Source organism: Pollachius pollachius, assembly GCF_949987615.1.
Source record: "Pollachius pollachius genome assembly, chromosome: 14".
NCBI classification, from domain to species: domain Eukaryota; kingdom Metazoa; phylum Chordata; class Actinopteri; order Gadiformes; family Gadidae; genus Pollachius; species Pollachius pollachius.
Window position 1 is genome coordinate 14,021,138 of NC_136947.1, and position 24,800 is coordinate 14,045,937.

At 46.4% G+C, this 24,800-nt stretch overlaps 3 protein-coding genes and 1 long non-coding RNA gene across 4 annotated transcripts; 2 read left to right on the top strand and 2 right to left on the bottom strand.

Moving 5' to 3' along the window:
- Positions 1-14: 14 nt before the first annotated feature.
- Positions 15-4,137, bottom strand: LOC307086051 (uncharacterized protein). Its single transcript, XM_079751089.1, has 7 exons — positions 3,372-4,137; positions 2,576-3,278; positions 2,349-2,424; positions 1,968-2,117; positions 1,583-1,716; positions 885-1,014; positions 15-490 (listed from the first exon to the last, which is right to left on the bottom strand). The coding sequence occupies exons 1-7, from the start codon at positions 3,918-3,920 to the stop codon at positions 340-342; spliced, it is 1,893 nt and encodes a 630-aa protein (XP_079607215.1). The 5' UTR covers positions 3,921-4,137; the 3' UTR covers positions 15-339.
- A 558-nt stretch (positions 4,138-4,695) lies between these two features.
- Positions 4,696-7,870, top strand: LOC307086066. Its single transcript, XR_013812415.1, has 6 exons — positions 4,696-4,782; positions 5,722-5,766; positions 6,025-6,138; positions 6,855-6,947; positions 7,209-7,267; positions 7,574-7,870. It is a non-coding gene; the product is annotated as an uncharacterized lncRNA (long non-coding RNA).
- A 1,313-nt stretch (positions 7,871-9,183) lies between these two features.
- LOC307086055 (E3 ubiquitin-protein ligase TRIM39-like) lies at positions 9,184-11,973 on the bottom strand. The gene is made up of 2 exons (XM_079751093.1): positions 11,865-11,973; positions 9,184-11,758 (listed from the first exon to the last, which is right to left on the bottom strand). The coding sequence occupies exon 2, from the start codon at positions 11,754-11,756 to the stop codon at positions 10,131-10,133; it is 1,626 nt and encodes a 541-aa protein (XP_079607219.1). The 5' UTR covers positions 11,757-11,758; positions 11,865-11,973; the 3' UTR covers positions 9,184-10,130.
- A 7,300-nt stretch (positions 11,974-19,273) lies between these two features.
- ttc19 (tetratricopeptide repeat domain 19) lies at positions 19,274-24,165 on the top strand (the record flags this gene model as incomplete). Its single annotated transcript, XM_079751097.1, has 10 exons — positions 19,274-19,541; positions 20,150-20,241; positions 20,634-20,744; positions 20,850-20,888; positions 21,002-21,058; positions 21,178-21,239; positions 21,784-21,908; positions 22,175-22,329; positions 22,955-23,117; positions 23,570-24,165. 10 exons carry the CDS (start codon positions 19,274-19,276, stop codon positions 23,737-23,739), a joined length of 1,242 nt encoding a protein of 413 aa, XP_079607223.1. The 3' UTR covers positions 23,740-24,165.
- Positions 24,166-24,800: the final 635 nt, after the last annotated feature.

Below are 24,800 nucleotides of genomic sequence, written 5' to 3' on the forward strand. Positions count from 1 at the left end.
CCCTAGACTAATTAGCTTAACCTAACGCAATTATTGGTTTATCATGAATTTAATATAGTCTTATCTTCAATTGTGTATACCATATGCCACCTCCCAGTACCCAGTAGTTGTGGTACTGGGCAGCTCCCAGTGCCCACTGAATCCAAGCTGCTTATGCACAGTGAAAGAATGAATCAACTGGTTTAAAGAAAGAAAGATTGCATTTCTTAAATCCCTTTTTTTATTAAAAAAATATATGAAAATCTAGTTGTGGTTGTACTGGTCGCGTCCTAGCACCCTGTGACGTGAATATAAACTGCAGTCAGTATGGGTTGTGGTTTAAAGTCGTTGTGAGGGTTGTCATGGTAACGCTGCGAGGGGTAAGTGGTGCCTTTGCACGTGTCGCAGAAGGAGCTGGCGGTCCGGACTTGAGTACGGACACTGTTGGCATGGGAACGACTCGCCCGTGTGGTGGCGGCGGGCGTGGAGGTCCAGACACTTCTTCTGTATGCTGAAATGAAACGTGAGAAGCCAGTAAGGCCAGCCCGTTAACACCCTCTAGTGGAGACCATGGAGTACTGCAGAGGAGTTATACCTTAACTTCAGATCTTCAAAGAATAACTTTGGATGTGTGTGTGTGTGTGTGTGTGTGTGTGTGTGTGTGTGTGTGTGTGTGTGTGTGTGTGTGTGTGTGTGTGTGTGTGTGTGTGTGTGCGTGTGTGTGTGTGTGTGTGTCTGTGTGTGTACCAGCTATAGGAGCAGTGCTGACAGTGGTAGGGTTTCTGGTGTGTGTGTGTGTGTGTGTGTGTGTGTGTGTGTGTCAGCTATAGGAGCAGTGCTGACAGTGGTAGGGTTTCTGGTGTGTGTGTGTGTGTGTGTGTGTGTGTGTGTGTGTGTGTGTGTACCAGCTATAGGAGCAGTGCTGACAGTGGTAGGGTTTCTGCTGTGTGTGTGTGCGGGTGTGACGCAGCAGGGAGCTGCGGTCAATGGAGGCGTAGGAACAGCCCGGGTCAGGACACTGGAACGGTTTCTCCCCTGTCGGGAGGGAACATAGATCAGACCTCCGCCCTGATAGTCTCCCTCATCCCTCCATCATTCTGCCACCTCTCCTTGTACCCTTCATCATTGGGTCAGAAAGCTTCAGAAACATTCCGCCATAATTATGTCATCATGCTCCCGCCATCATTCAGTCACTTCTCCATCACCCCTCCATGATTCAGTTAGTCCTCCATCATCCCTCCATCATTCAGTCACTTCTCAATCATCCCTCCATCATTCAGTCACTTCGCCATCATCCCTCTATCATTCAGTCACTTCTCCATCATCCCTCCATCATTCAGTCACTTCTTATTCATCCCTCCATCATTCAGTCACTTCTCCATAATCCCTCCACGATTCAGTTAGTCCTCCATCATCCCTCCATCATTCAGTCACTTCTCCGTCATCCCTCCATCATTCAGTCCCTTCCCAATCATCCATCTGTACCTCTCCATCATCCCTGTTATTTAATTTGGATCATTGGGTTCAATGTGGTCTCCTGACCACCAGAGGGCGGCCTGTTTACAGCCTGGAGGTGTGGCCCAGGAGCAGGTGTGGGGCTGACCTGTGTGGATGCGGTTGTGCTGCAGTAGGGAGGCCTTGAGGCGGCTGCGGTAGGGACACAGCTGGCAGCTGTAAGGCTTGCTACCCTGGTGGATGCCCATGTGACGACGCAGAGTCAGCCTGCTGCAGAACTTCCTGTGGCACAGGAAGTAGAAGAGACCTGATTCAGCCAAGCTCCAATCGCTGTGTACACATCTTTAATATCCAACCAATCATCGGCTAAGAACCGTACCTCCTTAACTATCTGACCTGCTGGATTCTTTGTGTATTTTGCTATTGTTAATGCATTTTTGTCAGTATTGTCCAGCATTTTGGGGTGCATTATGCACTTTATTAAAGAAAACAATTATTATGATGCGTTTGAATTGTGATGGCGTGCGGCGGACCTGTCACAGAGAAGACAGCACAGGTCCCTTCGACCAATGGTCCCCTTGGCGACTGTCTTCTTTGATCCCGTGTTCCCCTCTGGGCTCCTGCTCTGCTTCCTGGTCCTGTGAGGTTGGGTGGATTCTGTCCCCTTGTGGCTCCGCCCCCTACTGAAAGCAGTGTGCAAGTTGAGGAAGCTGAACCTTCACAGGTGAACCAACCCAAGCTACAATAGTCCTCTTCACAACCAGCCAAAGAAAGAAATTTTGTGGCAGTTTCTAACACAAAACCTTTGATGACAAATCCTTCACCGACCATTGATTACAAAACATTGACCGTCGTTGCAAAATGATGTTGCAAAGTTCAAGCCCGAAAAACAAGCTAGTTTTGAGAACCCTTACCTGGTTGGTTGGTGAGAAGAAGGTGTGTCTGTCAGTCTTGATGAGAGGCGGCGATCGATTTCCTCCTCAGTTGTGTCTGATCACAGAAAACCAAGAGGTAAAACCGCCACTCTTTTAGGTTCCTCGGCTCTGATGCTCTTTCAATAATACATTGCATAAATACCCTATGAACCTGTCCCCATTTGGTCTGTACACCACAGCTTTTTTAATCAGAAATTGTAACTTACGTGTGACAACCGCTGCACCCTTGTAGTCACAGAACACACCGCTCAGCCATGCGTCGCGGCTGCACGTGTATGCCTTTGGCGTGCGTGTGCGGTCTGTCCGTGTGCCCTCTGTGTGTGTTCCTGACGACTGTATGCTCGATGTGTGTCGCTTGCCCTTGCCAGCTCTCTGCGCGTTGGGTGAGTGCGTGTGGTGCTCAGCAGCTGCCTTTGTGCTTTGTGCGGTAGCGGTGTGTTGGTCCGGTGAGTGTCTGTGAGGTGCGCGCGCGTCTCCGGAGTGCCGGGTTCTATCGGAGCGCTGGCACGCACGGCAGCTCTGCGTATTGCCGCTCTTCGTCTTCCCCTGCCTCCTCATTCTCCGGCCACACCGTCGACACCCTCCGCTGGCCGGCCTCTCCTCTGCCTTCACCCCCTGTTGGCCAGCTGGCCCTCTGGAGCCCAGGGGGTCCGCAGACGCAGGCGGGGGCACCTTGTCATCCAGCACGGAAGCGGGCACCTGGGCCGGGGGAGTGGACATCTTTGGGGTCTTGGAGATCCGGCAGAGCCCCAGGGTCATGAGGTGGGCGGACTGGGCCAGCTGGTCGTCCAGCTGGTTGGGTGGGCGGACCAGGGGGCAGGAGGCCTTCAGTTGGAAGATGGTGGGCTCCTCTCCATCTGCCCCCTCATCCTCCTCTTCGTCATCTTGATCCTCAAACAGAGTGCTGACCTGGATGAGTGAGGGATCGAAAAGGTCAGCCTGATAGGAAGTCTGCTAAACGGCTGAATGGCAAACTAGTTAAGGGACCGACCCGTCTCCTACCTCACAGGTCTCCGCCACTTGAAGACCGCCGTCACAGTTCGAACTCATGCCCATGTCACATGATCGTGGACTCATGCTGGGCAGAATGCCGTAGATGGGCAGCAGGAAGGACATGCGGTCCAGACCCATGTGATCCATGGGGTCATCGTCACTGTGATTGGACTCGGACGTGAGCTCGTGTTCCAGGTGATAGGGAGAGTCGGGGGCGCGGGGGTCTATATGCTCCATCACCACAGCCTCCTCTTCCTCAAAGCCGGAGGAGGCCATCGCGGGAGGCAGGTCGTCGTGGGAATCCAGCAAATGGGTCTTGATGCTGCTCTTCAGGCTGCTTGTGAACTGACACACCCTGCAGCGATACAGTTCCACGAGAAAGGCTTCGACTAGATCAGCACCAGGGGCATCGAGCCCGTGGACCGCGCCGCAGTACAGACTCGACGTGACGTTCGCTTCTATAACGTTCACCGTCACGGGGTTTATGTCCCTGTACTGCTCCTTCACAGAATGCATCGTGTCGTGTTTCGAAAGACGAAGATATGTGTAGTGGTACATACAAGACTTAAAAAGTGTAAGGGAAGTTGGAACTGACCCGTGGTTAAACTGGTTTATTCTGCTTGCTTGGTTCACAAAAACAAAATCCCGCCCTGGTGTCCCCGAATAGACTATACATATTTAAGGTCATGGTGAATCCAAATTGTTAATAATTGCATGGGATACATGTGATTTACAGTTTAGTCCAAACAACAACACCGAAAGTAAACACATAAACTCTTCTTCTACTACTACCTCTATTCTTTCTTCTTCGTTTTACTCAGTCAGCGAAGCATAGCAAGATTTCTGGGCCGTGGCGCCATCTAGCGTACCATTGTGCAATATCTCATGGGACTTGTTTTCTTATAATTTTAGCTGTATATATTTTGTAACTTTAATTGAAAGCAGGATGCACAATACTACATAATTTAACATCTGATTCAAGTTAAGTATAGCCTTCTTTAGTAAGTCTACTTGACAGTGAGAGAAGAAACCTTTCTCATACTTTGCAATGCAGATATTCTGGAACTAAACTTCTGGTGCCACCAAATAGACGAGGTGCTAATCAATGCCTCTATTCCTTTAAAATCGAGTCTTTTAAAAAAATGCTTTATGTAGATGACTGACAATTTCGATTGCGTTACATCCTTTAATAGGTCTTTAATTCTTCGTTCCTTATTAGGTCCATGGTAACATCAGTCTGAAAACAAACGGTCTCTAACAGGTCCGATGGTCTGTCTTTCCCGCCAAATCAGCCCGGAACCTGAATTAGTTCCTTTCCGGTCCCGTCTACAAGACCACGTTTAAAAGACGGCGACTCCACACTGTTCGAGTACGGATCAGTAGCAGCATCAGCGTGTTACTTTAGACATCTGAACCAAAGGTAAGACGGCAAACTATTGTATCTAATGATGTGATCAAAAGCATAGCTTCGATTTACTTGGATATTTTGTTGGTGAATCCTTTCTAGATGCTTTGATTTTGTGGCTTGCTACGCTCTTATCCTAGGGTCTTTAACCAGTGTTGAATCAGTACTTAAAGTAACGTGCATTTTTGTCTGGCAATGGTACGACTTAAGTGATGTCTTGGTACGTTGCACTAGCTCGTAGTATCTGTTGAACCTTCTGGGATATGATGTAAACAAAAGGCCGAATTGTAGCCCTTTGACTTGCAACACGTTGTAAATGTAAAGGCGCAGTGACAAAAACCGGACCGAAGCGAATGCTGTTCCCCAGCAGCAGAATAATTACCAGAAATTAATTTCAAGTCGACAATCAAATGATTTGTTAGCGTATATCTAATTCGTTTCTACAGTTACAATGGACCTCGCTCAGTTCTCGGGACAAACCGTTTGCGCTGTACTACGGCTGCACAAGGCCCGCCGCTGCCAGCATGACCGCAATGACGGTGGATCTTGGCCTGCTTGGTCCGTTGACTTTGTAGAGGACTTACTTGGGTAGGACCCACTAAGAGAAGCGCCATGGATGATTATGAAAGGCAGCGGCCAGAATCGCTCTCCCTGTAAGTTATTATTCTGTTCTGTATACATGCTCTCTACCACCAATGTTAAAAGTAACCTCATCTGGAAAATAAGCGTGTAGAACTAAGTGGCTTGCTAAAACGAAACACGTGTGGAAATGATGTAACAAAAGGCCGAATGAAGCCCCTCTCCGAGCAGTCTGTTCACAGTGGGGGGGTGCAATGACAAAAACCGGACCGAAGCGTTTATCTGATCCAGGCAGCTGACCTCTAATGGGTTTTAGACCTTCATATCCCCCTGTATCATAACTCATCAAATGTCTCCTTGTATGTCCTATGACAGGAATTGGGTGATGTCGGACTGGAGTCGCAATCCTTCTGAAATAAGGTAAGGTGTTAATCAAAGTCTTTCTGTCTGGGTACTTCCTGCCAGGATCTATGTAGCATCATACTGCTGGGATATGATGTAAACAAAAGGCCGAATTATAGCACCTTGTCTGGCTTTATGTCAATGCAGGGTTGCAGTGACAAAAAACAGGACCGAAGCGAACACTGATCCCAGCAGCTTATAGTAATATACCTAATTGGCTCCTTCTCATTGGATGTGGTCTACTGTACTAATCAGACTCTTAATATTTCTCCTCAGGTGCTGCGCCCCCTGATCAGCCCCTCCATGATCTGTTACCTAAATCACCACAACTAGGGGACTTTGAGAAGCTCTTGTAGGGAAATGCAAACTTAAAGAAAAGGCCAACTTGAAGTGAGTGATTTTCCATATACCAACCTAACCATGCATTTGAAAAGTGGCAGAGATCAGTGTGGCACACCTAATTACCCATAGTGCTGCTTGTCTTGTATTTTACCCTCCCAGTGGAATTAGTTTTTATGATAATTCATAGGTAGCAAAGTAAAGCAGTAATAATGATACTCTGGAAATTATGTAACAAAAGGTCGAATGAAGCCCCCCTCCCAGTAGTCTGTTCAGTGAGGGGGTGCAATGACAAAAACCGGGTTAGCGTAGCGTTTATCTGATCCAGGCAGCTGAGAAACAGGAAATCTATACTCCATGGGATTTCTATAGGCTTCATATTCCCCTGTATCATAACTCATCAAATATTCCACCTTTTATATTCCATGTCACGACTGGGGTGATTCTGATGGGGCTGACGGGTATTCTGAAAGGAGGTGAGGTATTAACCAAAGTCGTGGTTTATTTATGTGCTGATCTGTCTGGGTACTTCCTGACTTTGCCGGGATCTATGTAGCATCATACTGCTGGGATATGATGTAAACAAAAGGCCGAATTATAGCGCCTTGTCTGGCTTTATGTCGGTGCAGGGTTGCCGTGACAAAAAACAGGACCGAAGCGAACACTGATCCCAGCAGCCTATGTTAATAGACCATGTCGCCTTATTGGCTCATTCTCTTTAGATTGTGCTCTACTGTCCTAATCAGGATCTGAATTTTTCCCGTCAGTTATCGTGCCCCCTTGGATCACCCCTGCCATGATCTGTTGCCTAAATAATCTGTGGGACTGACAAGCTCTTCTAGGGAACCAGCCAAGTTAAAGTGAGTGTTTTCCCAACCTAACATGTATCTTTTTGCGATCTTTCATGGCAACGTATAACATCCATAATTGTACAATATGATTCTCTGGAAGTGATGTAACAAAAGGCCGAATGAAGCCCCCCTCCAAGCAGTCTGTTCACAGTGAGGGGGCGCAATGACAAAAACCGGACCGAAGCGTTTATCTGATCCTGCCAGAGTGCATCTCCTTGCTTAATGTCCTAAAGTTCCTCTGCCTCACATTTCTTATGTCTTCTATAACAGGGCCGGCTTATGCAACGAGATGGCTCTGGTGGTGAGTGACGGGAGGCCATCTTGTGAAGGTGAGTTGGAAGCCCTCAAACTTTTTTTTTTTTTTATTATAACGATGATGCTATGGTAACTGCTGGGACATGATGTAAACAAAAGGCCGAATTGTAGCACCCTCGCCTGGCAGCTTGTTCACCGTGCAATGGGTGCTGTGACAAAAACTCGACCGAAGCGTGATCTGATCCCAGCTTGGTACAACTGATTATCAAAACTGTCTGACAAGCAGACTAGAACTATACTTGGTGTAATATATTCTAGTGTCAAACTGTGATTCTCTAGCCATTTCATTTACATGTTCTCTAAAATCCTGTTCTTCACAGACCAGGACAAGTTAACCCTGATTGCTCCGCTGCCGCTATAGGACAATTCTGGCAGTGCAATGGAGCAGACCCATTGACCTGCATGATCACATTGCTTGTATTACTCTACTTTGCATGAATATCTTTTGTAAATTCTGTTCAGCAACATGGTACATTTCTGTTTGAGAGATAAAAATGGAAACGGTTCCTATGCATTCAGCCACACCTCAGTTATTTCAATGTCCAGTTTTTCCCATTTTCGTTTTCAGATATTATGTTATCTCCATATTCAGCGCTGTGACGCCATGACTTGCTTATAATGCCTTTTGTAAGTCCTGAGTTTCAGGCATTAATAAATGTATAAATATAATTGGTGGCTCTCTTGGATTCTATACCCATTTCTGACTCAAATCTGGGATACCTTCCTTTGGATCATGTAGACAGATTTGTATCTTTTTGGCAAGGCATGGTTAACAACACATTGGTTTGACTTAATGACAGACCTAGGTTCTACCCGTACCAAGTACAACAGTGCAGAGAAATCAAGCGTTTTATGGTTTAAAAGTTGACAACTCTGGCAAATGAAGGACAAAAAAGGGGCAATCTTAAATGTGTTTTCGGAAACCTGGTGGTATTACTGAGTCTATGGGGTCATCTCTGCAGCACGACGGACCATAACTTATGATCACTAAATGAAAACTTCCCCTTCCATGAGACCATCTGTATTGCATTGGTCTGGTTGGTTGCCAGCCATAGACATGAGGCTCATAGTACCCTAACCGGAAGCTGTCCAATATTATTTTAACTTTGCCATGCTGGATATTAACAAAGTACTTTTAAATAAGTTATCGCAGGGGTCAGCTTCCGGTTTCCAATGAAGATTAGCAAACGGGGCGAGATGGAAATACAGGTTACCGATGGGCAAACAGGACTTTATAAAGTGCTACTTTATGTGCTTTAGAGCAGCCTCATTGAGAAATGAGGGCATACTGGGCTTGGATGGGGTCAGGGCCCTTCTAAAGACATGTCTAAAACTAACTCAGAAGTAAGCAAACTAGAATGCATTTGAATTGATTCGGTTTAACTTTTGGTCATAAATATACAGTGCATCTAAAACAAAGTAACACACTCTGAAAACTATATGATGCGCATCTTGAAAGCAGGCAAATGTGAGGTCACGTTTATAGACTGACGTCATCTACCGACAGCGCAGGTAGACGATGCTACCAACTTTACTTCTATATTACTTTCAGACATTTTTTATTCTCGAATAATTGATTCACACGTTCATTTTTGAATGTTCATGTGTAATTTTACGAAGCATTGATCATTTAGATTGCCACTCAAAAGGGCACTTTGGACATCAGAGGCAAAGGGGCAGGTGCTCAGGCACCCATAGCAACCCCATCTGCGCGTGCCTGCCGTAGAGACCTGGTATCCCAGGGGCTGGAAGGACCTTCCAGGTGTGCCGCTAGGATAACCAACAGAGAGCTCTGGAGTAACATCTGCTCAGCTTAGAGGATTTCAACTGAAGAAACGGGAAGAATCATCGGCTGAACACACGAGAACATGCAGTTGGTTCGACTGAGTTGTTTATTACCATTATGCTTTAACAACGAATATAACTGAAGAATAGTCACTTAAACGTACAAAATAAACAGAACTGAAAGAATAGTACCAAACATTACCGATTATTAACAGTTGTGCACGTGTCTTTGGCTCTCTTTGTGACTTTATTTCTAAAAGGCGACTAACGACACATTTGGTGACTGATTTAGACCATAAGTAATGTAATGTAAGACAAACACAATCCTAGATTAGCTTCAGACGAGAGCAGAGATAGGAAAGAGCAGGATGGAGAGAGGAGAGCAAACAAGACAAAGTCACAGTACTCACACACATGGGGAGAATCTTTACATGTAGTCACTGAGCTTTGTTTAAGTGTTTAATACATGAAGGGTTGTATGGTGGAGATTAAGTCATATACTGGTTTATCAACTACAAACCTTTGCAATTCTTCAATGATTTAAAATGTTTGATCAATCTCAAAATGATTAAAAGAGGGTTTTAGGCCACAAACATTTTTTGTTTGTATTACACTGAGACAGTATTTCTACTGAACACTATTGGACTGGAATGTATCTATTCCACTGAAACGACCAATTACAATGATAATGTAGGCCTAAACATTACATTTTTTTTGCATTTTCTTTTTTATTAAAATCAGACATTGAATTGTTTTGTCATTTACTATTCAGAAGTTAAAACCAAAAGAAAAGTTAATAAACTACAATTATTTATACAAATTAATCCTCTTAAAATGTTCTACATAACTGCAACTGTTAACAATTTAGCGTTAAACATATAGAATAAATCTGGGGAAAACAGACAATAGAGTAATCTAAACCTTTATAAAGGGTTGTATTCAAAAACTGGTGTTAGATTCTTAAATAACATATCCTTGTTAAATGAAAGCATTGCAAAATTAATGCAGTTATCTCAGATCTCACAGAGATTCTAATTCAGGAAACAAAATTAGTTGTTTAGGTTGTTCATGTTGTATTATCAAACAAAGGTCCTAGTCTGTTTGATTGACAGGTGAAATGATCAGGGGGGCAGAGTTGTTGCCTTTATAATCATGGTGACCTGGGAAGAGGATTGGATAGAGAAGCTCACTAAAGGTGCAGCCAGTAGCAGAGTAGATATGAACCCTGGCTTCCACATCATAGAAGGAGACCAGACCCTCATCGTAATCAACAAACACCCCCACCTTCTGGAGCCCAGCTCTCAGAGGGAGATGGACGTTTGGGTTATCTCTGAATATCAACACATCCTTGTCAGATAAAAGAGTCCAGTAACCTGCCTCAGGGGTCGTTTTTATCCTACATTTTCTGTTGATGGACTCTCTTGCCACTCCTAAACGCCACAAAGTCTTGTCTTCAACCTGGACCTGAAAGTAAAATCGACCTAAGGAGAAGCTCTGCCTTGTGAGAACATATATATAATTTGTAAATCTCTTAGGGTTGTCCGGGAGATTCTTCTCTACACCTCCATCATGTACTTGTTTCCCATCCTCAGACAGGATGAGACTGGAAGCAGCTGTATCAGGATCCAGAGTCAAATCTACTTCATACTGCTGGACCCTCTTCAGTTCAGAATTATGCAGCTTCTTCATCTCCAGGTTCAGTGTCCCCTCCAGCTGATCCAGGGATCTCCTCAAGGTCTCTACGTAAGACGGAGGACGGACCTCCACCGTCGTCCAGTCCCTGGTGGCTGGAGGATTCTTCAGGGATCTGAAGGCCTTGAGGAAGTGGAGGTGGTCTTTAGTGTGTGAGAGCTGCTTGACCTCTGAGCTTCTATTGGTCAGATCTTCCATTTCCTGCTCCAGCTCTTTGATGAGGACTTCAGCTTGTTTCTCTGTGGATTTCACTCTCTCTTTAACCTTTTGGTTGAAATCTTCCCAGCACTTTTCAACACAGCCTATCAGAGCAGTGAAGACCTGCCCACCATCTGCTATCTCTCTGTCTGCGTCTTTGTTGCTCAGATCTACTGCGTCTTTGATCTCCTTAATCTTTAGTTTTCTCTCCTGGATCATATGTGGAACTTCAACATCTATCTTCCCCAGCTGAGCCGTCTTTACTTCATATTCCTCCTTAAGAGGTACAACAGAATGGGACTTGTGGTCTGTCTCTGTGCAGAACTGACACACACACACCTGTTCAGTCTGGCAGAAGAACTCCATAAGTCTGTCGTGTTTCTTACACATCCTGTCTTCCAGACGGTCCATAGGCTCGACCAACCGATGTTTCTGTAAGCGAGCGACTCTCTGATGTGGTTCCAGGTGGGTTTGGCAGTAAGAGGTAAAACACACTAGGCAGGACTTCACAGCCTTCTGCTGGGTCCCACTACAGACGTCACAGGGAACTTCTGCTTGTTCAACAAAAGGCTGCTCTTTAACTCGTACAGACGTTCTAAACTGAGCAGCCAGCTCTGATAAAAAGATATTGACCCGTAAGTCAGGTCTTGTGTGGAAAATTTCGTTGCAAAAAGGACATTTGTAATGGACTTGTTCATCCCAGAACTTTGTAATACAGGTTCTGCAGAAGTTGTGTCCACATGCGGTGGTAACTGGACTGTTGAACACATCCAGACAGATGGAACATGAAAAGTTCTCTTCAGACCAGAAAGTGTTAGCACAGGCCATTCCTAGACACAGACGACAAGGTTTATTTATTTAGCAATTATATATTTCTAATTCACATACAGGAAGAGAGGTTTTAACTACTCCTCAAAGTTATGTTGTTTTACTCACCTTGTTGTTACTGTCTGTCCGACTATTAATTCCAAAATGCGTTTTATTCCTCGCCTGGAAGAGAGAACTTCCACGTTGGTTTCTTTGGTTTCTCTGAACCTAAAGTTTCGTTTCCTCAACAAGACGTCCACTCCTCTCCTCCCCTGACACCTGGCCCCTCCCCTAACGCCTGGCTCCTCCCATAACACCTGGCTCCTCCCCGACGGCACATGGCGTCTCTCACTGCAATTATGCGCTGTGTCGGCCTCTTCAAATGCGTTGATGTGTGTTCTCCTCTTTCTGGAGTTAAAAGAGCCGGTGCAAAACGAGAGACAGTGGGAGGATTTAGTTGGGATTTGCGACTGTAACCGGTGTTGATCTATCCGTGTTTCCGGGGCTTCCCCGAATACTTTTTTTATCCAACCCCGGGCCCGATCCGATTTTCAACAGAAACAGACAGAGAGCAAAGAGCTGTTAATTGGCGCTATGCTGCTGTAGGAACTCTCCCCGATGTGCACGCGCACAGTGCACACACGAGCAGCAGAGCTGAGAGCAGCAGACAGCGATAGTCTGGTCAGTGGGGGATTTCCTTTTGCTTTTGGAAAGTTTGCCCCGTTTCACAGACACACACACACTCACACACACACACACACACACACACACACACACACACTTCTCACTTCAAACTAAAGATATTTCCCATGAGCTGTTACCAGCATAACCATTGGATTATATATGTGATTTATTCATCATAATTCAAAATATTCTGTTCTTCAGAGGATTTAGCTGGTCCACCAAGCCACCAGTGAGTGGAGGAAGAGCCAGCGGGAGGAACTGAAGACTGGTCCAACGTCAGGTGCAGGAAATCATAGAGACCTGCTGGGATCCCAGGGGCTGGAAGGACCTTCCAGGTGTGCTGCTAGGATAACCAGCAGAGAGCTCTGGAGTAACATCTGCTCAGCTTGGAGGATTTCAACTGAAGAAACAGGAAGAATCATCGGATGAACACACGAGAACATGCAGTTGGTTCGACTGAGTTGTTTATTATCATTATACTTTAACAACAAATATAACTGGAAAATAATCACTTACACAATCAATAAAAATTACAGATCATTAACAGTTGTCTTTGGCTCTCTGCGACTTTATTTCTAAAAGGCGACTGACAACACCCTTGGAGAATTATTCAGACCATCAGGGAGAAGGTGAAACACATATTAAACCTGTGAGGGGTTATTCATTCGCACGCTGCTGGCTGCTCAGATGTATCGCGGTCCACGGCTCTCGTGCCAACAGCGTAGGGGTCTCTCCCTCTCCTCGCGCCGTCTATCCTGCGAATAACAAACCTGCTGCTCACTTTTACCTGCTACAAAACGGAGAAATGCTAGTTCATTTTTCAACATCAGCTAAATGGTTTTGGAAACAGACTGTAGTGATCTTACCCTGCTTTTCACCGTCTCTTAAAACAACAACAATACGATGCGCATCTTGCAGGCAGGCAAATGTGACAGGTCTGATAACCTATGACGTCACCTACCGACAGCGCAGGTAGACGATGCTACCAACTATACTTCTGTATTATTACTTTAAGACATTTTTTATTCTCGAATAATTGAGTCACACGTTCATTTTTTAATGTTCATGTGTAATTTTACGAAGCATTGATCATTTAAATGGCCACTCAAAGGGGCACTTTGGACATTCAGAGGCAAAGGGACAGGGGCTTATGCCGCCTTCAGAACGGTCGGAGTTTCCGGGAGGTTCGGAGGTTCGGACCTTAAGCTCGGAGGAAAGTGCTTTGAACACTCTGTTGGGTCTGAGTTTTCGCTGGGAGTTTCGTAAAGCCATCCGAGTCCTCCGAGATCACGTCACAACCATGGCTGCCCATTTCATTAATAGACTAAAGTGAACTTGCAGCAAGCGCTAAGAGGCGAACTTAACACACATTATAACATTTGCATTACGATACTGTACATTATAGCCAGGGTGCGATTTGCCGGTGGGGATGGTGGGGATTATCCCCCCCTCTGGTTTACACGTCCTACCCTCTGCTGAATTATTTTTATCCTCGGTGGGGATAAAAATTATCCCCCCCACCCAAAGCATTTTCACCATTACATCGTAATAATTAACAACCAAAATACACAGGGTCCGTCTTCATTTTGAAACACTTGAAAATGTTTCTCAAAATTATCCCCCCCTCTGGTTTTTTCACAAATCGCACCCTGATTATAGCTGACAATTATAATCATCAACTGATAAATTCTCGCTCATGTTCAACCATCGCAAGCAGTTCTAATAACTGATACATCTAATTCAGCAATCTGTTTTTCCGGTGTTATGTCATAGCCTTCGAACGTTTCTGGAACACTCTTATTTCGGAAGAAGGGAAGGTTTTCGTACAGATACGTAAGAGCTTCCGAACCTCCGATCTGTCCACCCCCCCCCCCCCCCCCCCCCCCCCCCCCGCAGTGCATGATGGATGCTCTAGTTGCAAATTACTGCCCTCTAGTGAAAGAAGGAGGAACTCTGCCAATATGGTAAAATGACCCCATGGCCCGGAAGCCGTACAGTATTCATTGATAATTTGTATGGCGTGGTTCCCGCCGTAGTCTGCTATTTACTACCTGAAAGACGAGTAAACCGGACGGAATGGAGAACGATCCGTGTTTACCGGTAATTCAACTACACGACTGTATCAAGTTTGAGTCTGGCATCTTTGGAGCATGTGTCGATGTGATGCTGTTATCTTACTATCAGAGGTTTTAACTACTGTTATCTTTCTAGCCAGTAAACAGGCGTCTGAAATATGCAGAGGCCACCTCTTGGTGGTCTCTGCATATATCAGAGGCCAACTTGGGTAAACATGTTGTGCCTGGGGTAACGTTATATCTCGCATGTCAACCCTAAAAGTCTGTTCGGTTGCACATACAACTTCTGTGCAGGGGCGTCAGTTAAGTTTGAACAATGGATGAAGAAAAGGCACAACTTTATGCACAGAGTTGTGCCTTTTCTTCATCCAATTATGCTGGATGCGTCTTATTTAAATTAAAAAGTAAAATAAATGATTTACTCTTCAGTCTGCAGTTTTCTTTTGTGAATCATTGATATGACTTTATTTGGTTGTGTATTTAAATATCCCCTTGATATTTGGTCCAATCCTGTTCTCGCTGTCAATATACATTGCTAACAGTAGTGTACATTCATGCATCCAATTTATCCACCCTCAACATGTGCACCCATTTCTGGTGTCCCCAAAATCCTTGTTTCCCAGTCTTGTCAAGAGTATAATCTTGGATCGTCTACTTCCAGGGATCCAATGACAAACCCAACGGCATCTTGATGGTAACAGAACCGGACTCTGAGGAAGTCTGTCCATACCCGGTCCTTCGGAGGCTCTCAGTCCGATTGACAGACTGCAGCTCCAGGCTGGGCGCACAGGACAGCAAATATCTCCGTAAGAAATCAGCCCATTCAAAATAAAAGAAATGCTGTTAAATATTCAGAGAATACATAATTAAAAAAATATATGCAAACGAAAAAAGTATATGTAATATAATGCAAATGTAGAAGGAAATAAGCAGTTATTAAAAGAAAATCAATTCTGATATCTGTTGACCAATGAATATAAGGTGCTGCGCAGAGAAACACCCTCAGAAACCTTTATTCGGGTTTCCACGCAAAATTCCAGATGTATATAAAAACCTGCAAGAATATGCGTATTTCTAGCAATCGGTCAGTTTGACAAATACAGATAATTATGGGTGTTCGTTAAAAACATATTTGGTCAATTTTGGTTGTTGGCAGGTGTAGACTCTGAGCTTGTCCACGTGGCCACAAGCTCATGACATTTGGGATGGACAACCAATAAACCCGTGCTGTTGTGCTACGCACCGGTGAACATCTTGAAAAATTTCAGCAATTCTATGTACACCGATTTCCAACTTTCTGCTGAGCATTCATTTGCATCGAAACCTACGCAGAGTTCTGTGCATGTGGCCCAAGGATGTTTGTCTTGGTTGTTTAGTGAGGCACATTTTTGAAGTTTGAAGAAGCTTGTACAGTTTTCCGCAGGCAAGTAATCCATCCTCCAAACTTACCTGCATGTTCGAGAGGACGCTTGACCGGGCCGGTGAGACCCCCTGTCCGATCTGGTCTTTAACCTTTAACCTGTGACCCCTACAGGAGACCGCCTGGACAGGCTGAAGACGAGGAAGGGGCGCAGGATGTCAAACATTGGCCGGAAGATGATCTACTGCTCCATGTGCAGAAAGGGCTTCTACAAGCAGGCCCACATGGAGGCCCATTGCCGGGTCCACCGCGGCCTCCTGCCCAATCAGTGCGGGCAGTGCGGCAAGACCTACCCCACCCTACAAAGCCTGGTGCTGCACCAGCAGACCCACGGCCGGAAGGAGCAGTACCGGTGCTCCCACTGCGACAAGACCTTTGTCCTCAAGCGAGACTGGAAGGCCCACCACCGCACCCACTCCGGCACCATGCCCTTCAAGTGCTGGTTCTGCCAGGACGGCTTCGGCCAACAGGGAGAGCTGGACCAGCACCTGGACTCGCACAAAGACGAGGAATGCTACCGCTGCAAGGTCTGTGACAAGCGGTTCATCTCCTATCAGGGCTTAAACTCCCACTGCCAGTCACACCAGAGGAGGCAGCTGCTGTCGTGCTCCCAGTGCGACAAAGCCTTCAGCAATCCACAGAGCCTGAAGGTCCACCAGGTGACGCACTCCAGCCAGAAGCCGCACGTGTGTCCGGTGTGTGGAAAGGACTTCAAGCTGCAGGGGGGCCTGCAGTCCCACCTGCTGACCCACGGGGAGGAACGGGCCTACCGTTGCTCCTTGTGCGACAAGCGGTTCAAGCGGCTGCAGGGCCTCCAGCTGCACCACCTCGTGCACCTGGGCATCAAGCGCTTTGAGTGTGGCGAGTGCGGCAAGCGCTTCACGCAGCAGTCGCACTTGAAGGCCCACCGGACCACGCACACGGGCGAGCGGCCTTTCCTCTGCACGGCGTGCGGCAAGCGCTTCACGCAGTCCTCCCACATGCGCTCGCACACCAGGCTCTTCCACTGCGACGACAAGCCCTTTGCGTGCGACGACTGCGGCAAGAGCTTCGCCATCGCCCACTACCTGAAGATGCACCGTCTGAGTCACACCAAGGAGAAGCTGTACAGCTGCTCCTACTGCGACAAAGCCTTCTCCTACCGCAACTCGTGGAAGTCGCACGAGAGGACCCACACAGGGGAGAAGCCCTTCCAGTGCGGCGAGTGTGGGGATAGGTTCGTGACGTCGGCCGGCCTGCAGAGCCACCGGCGGTCGCGGCACACGCGAGAGAAGAGTCACTACTGCGCCACCTGCGGCCGGTTCTTCATGACCAGCTCGCAGCTCCGCGTGCACGAGCTCAGCCACAGCAAGGAGCGGCCGCACGCCTGCCGCTGCGGCAAGGGCTTCAAGACCAAAGGGGTGCTGAGGAAACACGCCAAGACCTTCCCCGACCACCAGGACCTCTGAGGGGTCCGGTCATGCTCACGCAACCCTGGGAGGATCATGCAGTTTCATGGACCCGGATCATCAAGACCTTCTGACTGAGAAGAAGGACTACATATATACTGTGTGTGTGTGTGTGTGTGTGTGTGTGTGTGTGTGTGTGTGTGTGTGTGTGTGTGTGTGTGTGTGTGTGTGTGTGTGTGTGTGTGTGTATCAGCCCTTGGAAGATGCACCAAAGGAAATATGGAGGTGGGATCACTTAAAATGTGTTGACCTCAGGTGTTCAGTACTATAAACACTTTTTTTTTTTTTTTCGTCTGAACGACTGCGTGTAAATTCAATGCTTGAGTTTAACATTTGTTGGATGTTAATGCCAAATAAAAATCAATAATTAAAGGGCTCCATTTCAACATCAGGCTGGTCCCTGGTGTTGGACCAAGGAAGGTTTTATTAGTTGGTTGTGTTTGTTGGCGTGTTTAGAAGGGGCTGTATGTGGGACAAATGTGGACTATGCTGCTGTACTTATGGGAATACATTCAGTGCTTTTACTTTGTTAGGAATAATTGTTGTCGTTCAGAAGGTGTTTATTTTGGTACCTGTCGCATTTGTGACGCATTTTTGTGGATCAATAAGTGTTCTTTTTAAAAAAATGAACAGCCGGGCTCTGTTGCTATATCTTTATTTTTGGCGAATGGTTCATATTGGTGTGAAGATATGTATAGTTGCAACAGTGATGGCCTGCATTATCTCACAATAAAAACTGGTCCTTGTTCTCCTGAAAGTCAACACACTGCAGTGTTACTACAATATTGTCCTTAAAACTCCAGCCATGACTTTGGAAAGTTAATGGATATTTTATTTTGAAGCAACGTCTTCAGTGCACTATGAATGTCAATGCACGTATTCAGGTAAAACCCTACCTGTTCCTCAAAACAGCATTCAAATCAAAACCTTCTATTAAGGTTAGGGCGCATACGTGTTTACCTCATCCAAGATATTCTGAATAACTAAAAGGCCTACTTATTCCATGTTGCATCACTTATCAAAGATTCTGAAGTACAACACAACAAACATTTGATCTGATCAGTAGCGATAGGCGAAAAGGTACTCTTATCATAATTCAAATGGACAAATATTCTTTGGATTGAAGCTATGTAAACTATACCAAAGCCACTACGAAGCTGAAGTGAGCTCCCGATTCACAGCTCCCTATATATTTGCAGCGTGATGTGCGACCAGGAACCAACCGTTTTTTAATGGCAAACTGTTTACCACTGGTACTGTGTAAATTATGTTTGTGAATCAAAACAATGTATTTGTAATTATTTCTCTATTATGGGTTAAGGCATGTATCTCCTACTATAGGATTCAGTCTGGCGGCCTGAAAGGGACCATGAATAATTTTAATTTTCTAATTAATGGACAGCTGAAAATCCAGAAAGCCTGCTCCTTATTCGCATTTAAACAGAACGATTAGGGCTGATGCTTGATGCGCTCGAGTCTCAATGAGAAAGTTAACAGCATGTGGAGCCTGTAATCACTTTGGGCCGCCCGTTTCAAAGTTCACAAGTGATGACGTTCCCCAGTATAGGATTCTATGGCCCAAATGATTTTCCCACTCAGAACCTTCTATAATAGGTCTATGCTCAGAACCGATCTTTAAAAACGTCTGTACGCTCTCTACGCGGCTTAGCATTCCACGGGTTAAATCACGTTGGCCCCCCCAAAACATGTATGTTATATGCTAAACATGGATATATGGTACGACAAAAAAATAGATTAGAAGTTACAAATACATTGTTTTTAAAAAGATCTACTCGTTTCCTGGTCGCACATTAATAATTTATGTATCTCCATGGCAGCTGATTATCAAACTCCTAATGTCTACGTCACACAACGTCACGTGCCCTCACGTCCGTTTTGTAAACATTAAACATGGCGACCCCCTCTGCTCTTCGCGCTCTCTTCCTGACTAAGAACAAGCACGCCAAACTTGTAATTTGTCAAACCATACGTAGTATGTACCTGGGGAAACTCTTCCGGACAGCTCGGCTTCAGAGCTTGAATCAGGAACCGCTGCGATGGAGCTCAACCTCCGGCTCCTGGTCGGCAAGGTCACGACAGATGGAGGAAATGGGTCGTGAGAAGCACCAGCACCATGGCGAGGGACCCCCGTGGAGCGGCGCGTTACTCGGGGCACTCGGTGCGTTTGCGACACGTTAACATTGCCTCAATCAGTACACAGTTTATCTGGTAATACCAGGAGAGCATGGCTAGCTCTCCATAGCCAAGACTCTGAACCTATGCCTTGACCTGATCAGTTGTTCAGTTTCATGAACCCAAAACATCCATAACAACAACACACGCTACGGTGTGGTGGATTTCATATACAACATCGGTTATTATAACGCTCATAATACTTAAGCATCGACGGTACTAAAAGTATCATCAAGTTGGCGTGGGTCGTAACCATGGGTTTAACACGCCCCCTCTTTCTTAAACCTCTCAGCCCTAGACGCATGTTTCTTAATAACAAAGTGTTCGAATTAAATCTGAAACAGCAGGTTCACTGTTTCTTTAAACTATTAGCACTATTAACCGTCCTTGGTAAAGTGACAAACCCTGATGTCTTTGGGCATGAATGTATGCGTGTTAAGCTTTCAGTTCTGAGCAGTTTCCAACACGTGAACTGTTGCCAAACACAGTGGATTAACCTTCTGCCCCATCAGAAATCAAATTCAAGGTAAATGGCCATTGACATTTACCTCTCTAATTATGACTACTGATGACTTGACATTTTTCTTTCTGCAGCGTTTTCCTTCTTCCAGTCCACAGAGGAGGACACGAGAAGCGAGGCGCAGAAGAGCGAGGATGAGATCATTCTGCTGTTGAAGAAGGCCAAGGTGAGACCACGGCTACCTGTGACCACTGCTACTTTATCTCTACCAACTACAACACCACGCTATGTCTCCTGCGCTAGAATCACTTATATACTACTACTGCTAATAATGATATTACGTGAAGAGGTTTTCAATTACCCCTTCGTGCCAGCTTTGTTGATTGCTTTAATTTTGCAATGGTTGGACATTTACAATTATATTTTTTATGAATGAAACAAAACAATGTCACAAGATTCACATATAATTCACATGAATACGAACACAATCAACTCAATCTGATATAATATGAATAAATTTGGTCTTATTTACAGCTCCGTCTAATGATCAAATGTTGTAAATGAATACTAACCCTAACACTAACAGACATGGTTGTATCCTATCGTGTGTGTGTGTAGCTCAGCATGTACAGGGGTCAGCTCCCGGCGGCGTCTGGTCTGCTCCACCAGGCGGTCGCTCTGGCCCACAAGTCCTCCAACACACAGGCCATCATCTACACCTACAGCCTGGTAACACTCCCTCTCACACGCTCACACACAGCTAGAAACCCTTTTCCTCTGCATAATGGAGTGTTGACTATCTCTGTCGTGTGTGTGTTTGTGTTGTGTCTCTAGATGGCCAACCTAGCCTACGTCCAGGGTCAACTGGACAAGGTGAGCAACAAAACCGTTTGACTTATAAATCAATTGAAATGCAGCCATTAAACACCATCAGAGGAAGCTGCTAATATTTATGAAGGCGATAATGATCAACTCTTTCTTTCTAGTCAGAGAAACTTTTCAAAGCAACCATGAGCTACATGCTCTCTGGGGGAACGCCGGAGGTATGTCAACAGCGTTTTATTGAACATGTGCACCAGTTGCCCCCCCCCCAGGGGATACAAAACCAGTGCAACTCTCGACACACTTCACTGTGACTGAAAGATTTTCTCTCTCTGTGCAGAACGACAACGGCATCATAGAGATCTCTCTGAAGCTGGCCACCATATACGCCGGCCAGAACAAGTAAGGGCTCCTCTTTCAGCTCCTCTCCATCCAGTGAAGACCCTGGTGGTTTGTAGAGTAAAGGTCTCGACACATTGTGTCAAGCGCAAGCGTATACTGAACTCTCTTGCATCCTTATCCTCACCCCCGGAGGCAGAAGCAATCCCACACAGACACTCATCTAGGCCCTTTGAATTTATTGGCCAAAAAAATATGCGTAAAAATCATTTCGGTACCTTGGGGTCAGGCCCCCCCCGTTGGCCCGATATGTGAATGGAGTCACGGGGGATGGCTGATAAATATGAATTCCATATTTGAAGGTACATTTTTAAGGGTAAGGGTATTTTATATCCTTATAAACTGACGGACTGCATAATGATTCGTAGCCATGGACAACTGCTTCTAACAAACAAACTCCCGGGACGTTGATGTTGAGTGGGTGGAAACGTTGTGTGGGGAAGCAGATGCACAACACTGCAGGTCCTCCGACCTGAAGGGGGCGCCACAGACCGGAGACGGCTGGGAACACCTGTGTTAACGGGTGTTGATGGTTCTGGTTCTGCAGGACAGAGTTAGCGGAACACGGCTACCGGTTCTGTACAGAGTCTCTGGAGGCTAAACTGGAGCAGCACAAGGACAGCTCACCCGACGACCAATCAAGTACCGACCAGTCAGATACCGACCAATCAGGTACCGGCATCTCAATTCCCTCCCTCTCCCTTCCCCAAGTAGTATGCAGAGCAGGTATACATCGAAAATATGGTATAGTTCTGTTATGGGGTATTATGCATTAATATAGTAGTAATGAATCCAGAGGTAGTGAAGAGTCCAACATCAAGGTCCACCATATTGTAACTCTTCTCTGTTTTCTCTCCCTTCACTTCCTCCCTTCTCCCTTCTCCTCTTCTCTACCTCTCCCCCACGCTCCCTCTCCTCCCTCCTCTTCCTCTCCCCAGAGGGTCTGAGGAAGGAGACGCGTCTGCTCCTGGGTCTGTGTTTGGACTCGCGGGCCCGGTACTGCGCGGCCACCCGCCGGCTGAAGCAGGCCACCCAGGACTACCGCCGGGCCCTGCAGATCTGTAGCGAGGAACAGGGGGAGACCCACCCTCAGGTGCTGCTCCCCGAGCACGCTCAGAACCATGGCCACGATCCCAAACACAGGACAAGGCACGCAGAACCAGAACCATCCATACGGAGCCAGGGCACAGAGCCGTCCCCACAGGGCCAAACACAGAGCAGTACATACAGAACCGGAACATGGAACCACGCATACAAACACGCAAACAGAACACCGAACCGTGCATAACCAGAAGACTGAACCCTGCATACAGAGCAGAACACAGAACCACGCCTTAACCACAACTTTAACTAGAACCCTACCACATATAGATGAAGCACGGCCTATAGCTCTCGAAGGAGTCTGGCACAAAAGAGTCCATTATAGAGTTGCACATCAATTTAAATCTGGCGACGTGTGTTTTATACAATGCATCTACCAACCAATCAACTGAACTGTATTTATAAATCGCTATTCGCGCAAGACTGCGGTACGTAGTGACATGAAGCGAATAAGAAATATTGTAAGATTTATTATTAGATATGGTAGCTGGTGTCTTATAAGGGTAACGATTCAGTCAATAGTAACTCCTTGAAAAGCTTTGAGGTGTGGTTCTGGTAGTGGGCCCCAGTGGGTCATCCTTATGCCTGTTGGCCTGGTCGCTGCCGTCTCCCTGCAGACCCTGGTGCTGATGAGCGACCTGGCCACCATCTTGGACCTGCAGGGGCTCCACGCCGAGGCCCTGCCCGTGGTGAGGCGGGCTGTGGAGCTGGGCCGCCAGGCCGGCCACCCGGACCAGCACGTGCTGCTGGGGAACCTGGCGGGGGTCCTGCTGCACCAGGGTAACTCGCCTTGCCTCATACTGGCCCCACCGGTTCATCTGGAAGCCTGTACCGTAGTCCCAGCCACGTTTAGCTAACTGGTGGGTCTCTGATCACACTGGTTCATCTCAACCTGAAGGGTAGTCCCCCCCCCCCCCCCAGTAAAGCTAGCTGGTTGGTCTCTGGTCACACTTGTTTATCTCAAGCCTGAAGGTTAGTCCCTCCTCTAGTAAAGCTAACTGGTTGGTCTAGCCTGGGTCGCTAACTGGTTGGTGCAGCCCGGGTCTCTTCCTAGACCTATTAGTTAATCTCAAGCCTGAAGTGTAAATACTTATCATCAAATCAAACGGACAAGGCATGTGGGCATAATATGTGTATTTTTACAGTTGAAAACTCAATATTCCCCCTATTATCACAACCCAAGACCCAAGCGCGAGTTAAGTGGTCTCTTGCCCCCTCTGTTGGCGGTGTAGGGGACATGCAGGCAGCGTTGGACCTGTACAAGGAGGCTCTGTCCCTGGCCCGGGCGGCCGGTGACGAGGAGGCGGTGGAGCAGATCCAACAGGGGCTGATGGAGGTGAAGAAGAGGAGGGAGGAGCAGCTGATGGAGACGGAGGAGGAAGAGGAAGCGGATCTGAAGTGAGGGGGATGGATGAACGGTTAGGGTGGATAAATAGTCTGGGTGGATGGATGGATAAATGGATGGACAGACTGTTACGAATGATTGATGAATGATCCTTCATTGTTAAACTCTTGGTCCCCATGACCCCCTTGGAACCCCCCAGGGGGTCTCTACCGGCGTGTGGGTCAGAACCAATGTCTGTACCAAAGACTTCTAACAAACCAATGGAAATGACCATCTCCTAACCACTATATTGATGATGATAATAATGTAACCTTGCAACCTCAACCAAACCCCTAGGGATGACCTCATCCTTTCTCATCTCTTCTACTGTAAAGAATCGTTTGGTGTAGATGAAACCGTAGTATTTAATGTGTTTGTGTGAACATGGTACAACAGATACAGAGGTGTAAAATAACAAAAATAATAAAGAAATATATTCTCTCTTCAAGCCCATTATCATTGTATGTTGAAAATAAAACTATGTTTGAAGTTGTATTGGGGGATTTTTTTTGTAGTGCCTGCAGTCCTGTCATGCAATCAGATTCTACTGGTTCAACCCTGTCTTATCCTCACTGACAGAGCCATTGGCTCTCTCTGAACATCACATTTAACATCAGCACCCTGACGTGTACCTCTAATGTTAACGTAGGTTTATCGTCACCGCGCCACTCTCCTTCTACCTGGACACGTGGGTTGGGGTTTGTGGCCTTTCAGTCTGCCGGTTCTGGTTCAGTCCATCAGGACACGTATAGGTTGAAAGTACTAAGAGTGTTAGGATATTGACCAGGCTCGAACCTCTGGACGGCTCTGGACCATAACGTGTTCAGTATCCCAGCCGCTACGATGGTAGTACTTGGACACTTTATCCAAGGCGTCTCCCAATACCATGAGGACATCTGTTATTAGCGCAGGTGGGAGTCAAACCCCTAACCCTGGCGGTGTTCATTCCATGCTATACCAGTGGACCCCATGAGAGGATGTTTGAGCTAGACCGGAGGGCTCATTTAGAACATAGGGCATCTATCGCAAGCTTAATCAAGGTGAACCCCCCACATGCATGACTGATGACCTTAGCCACA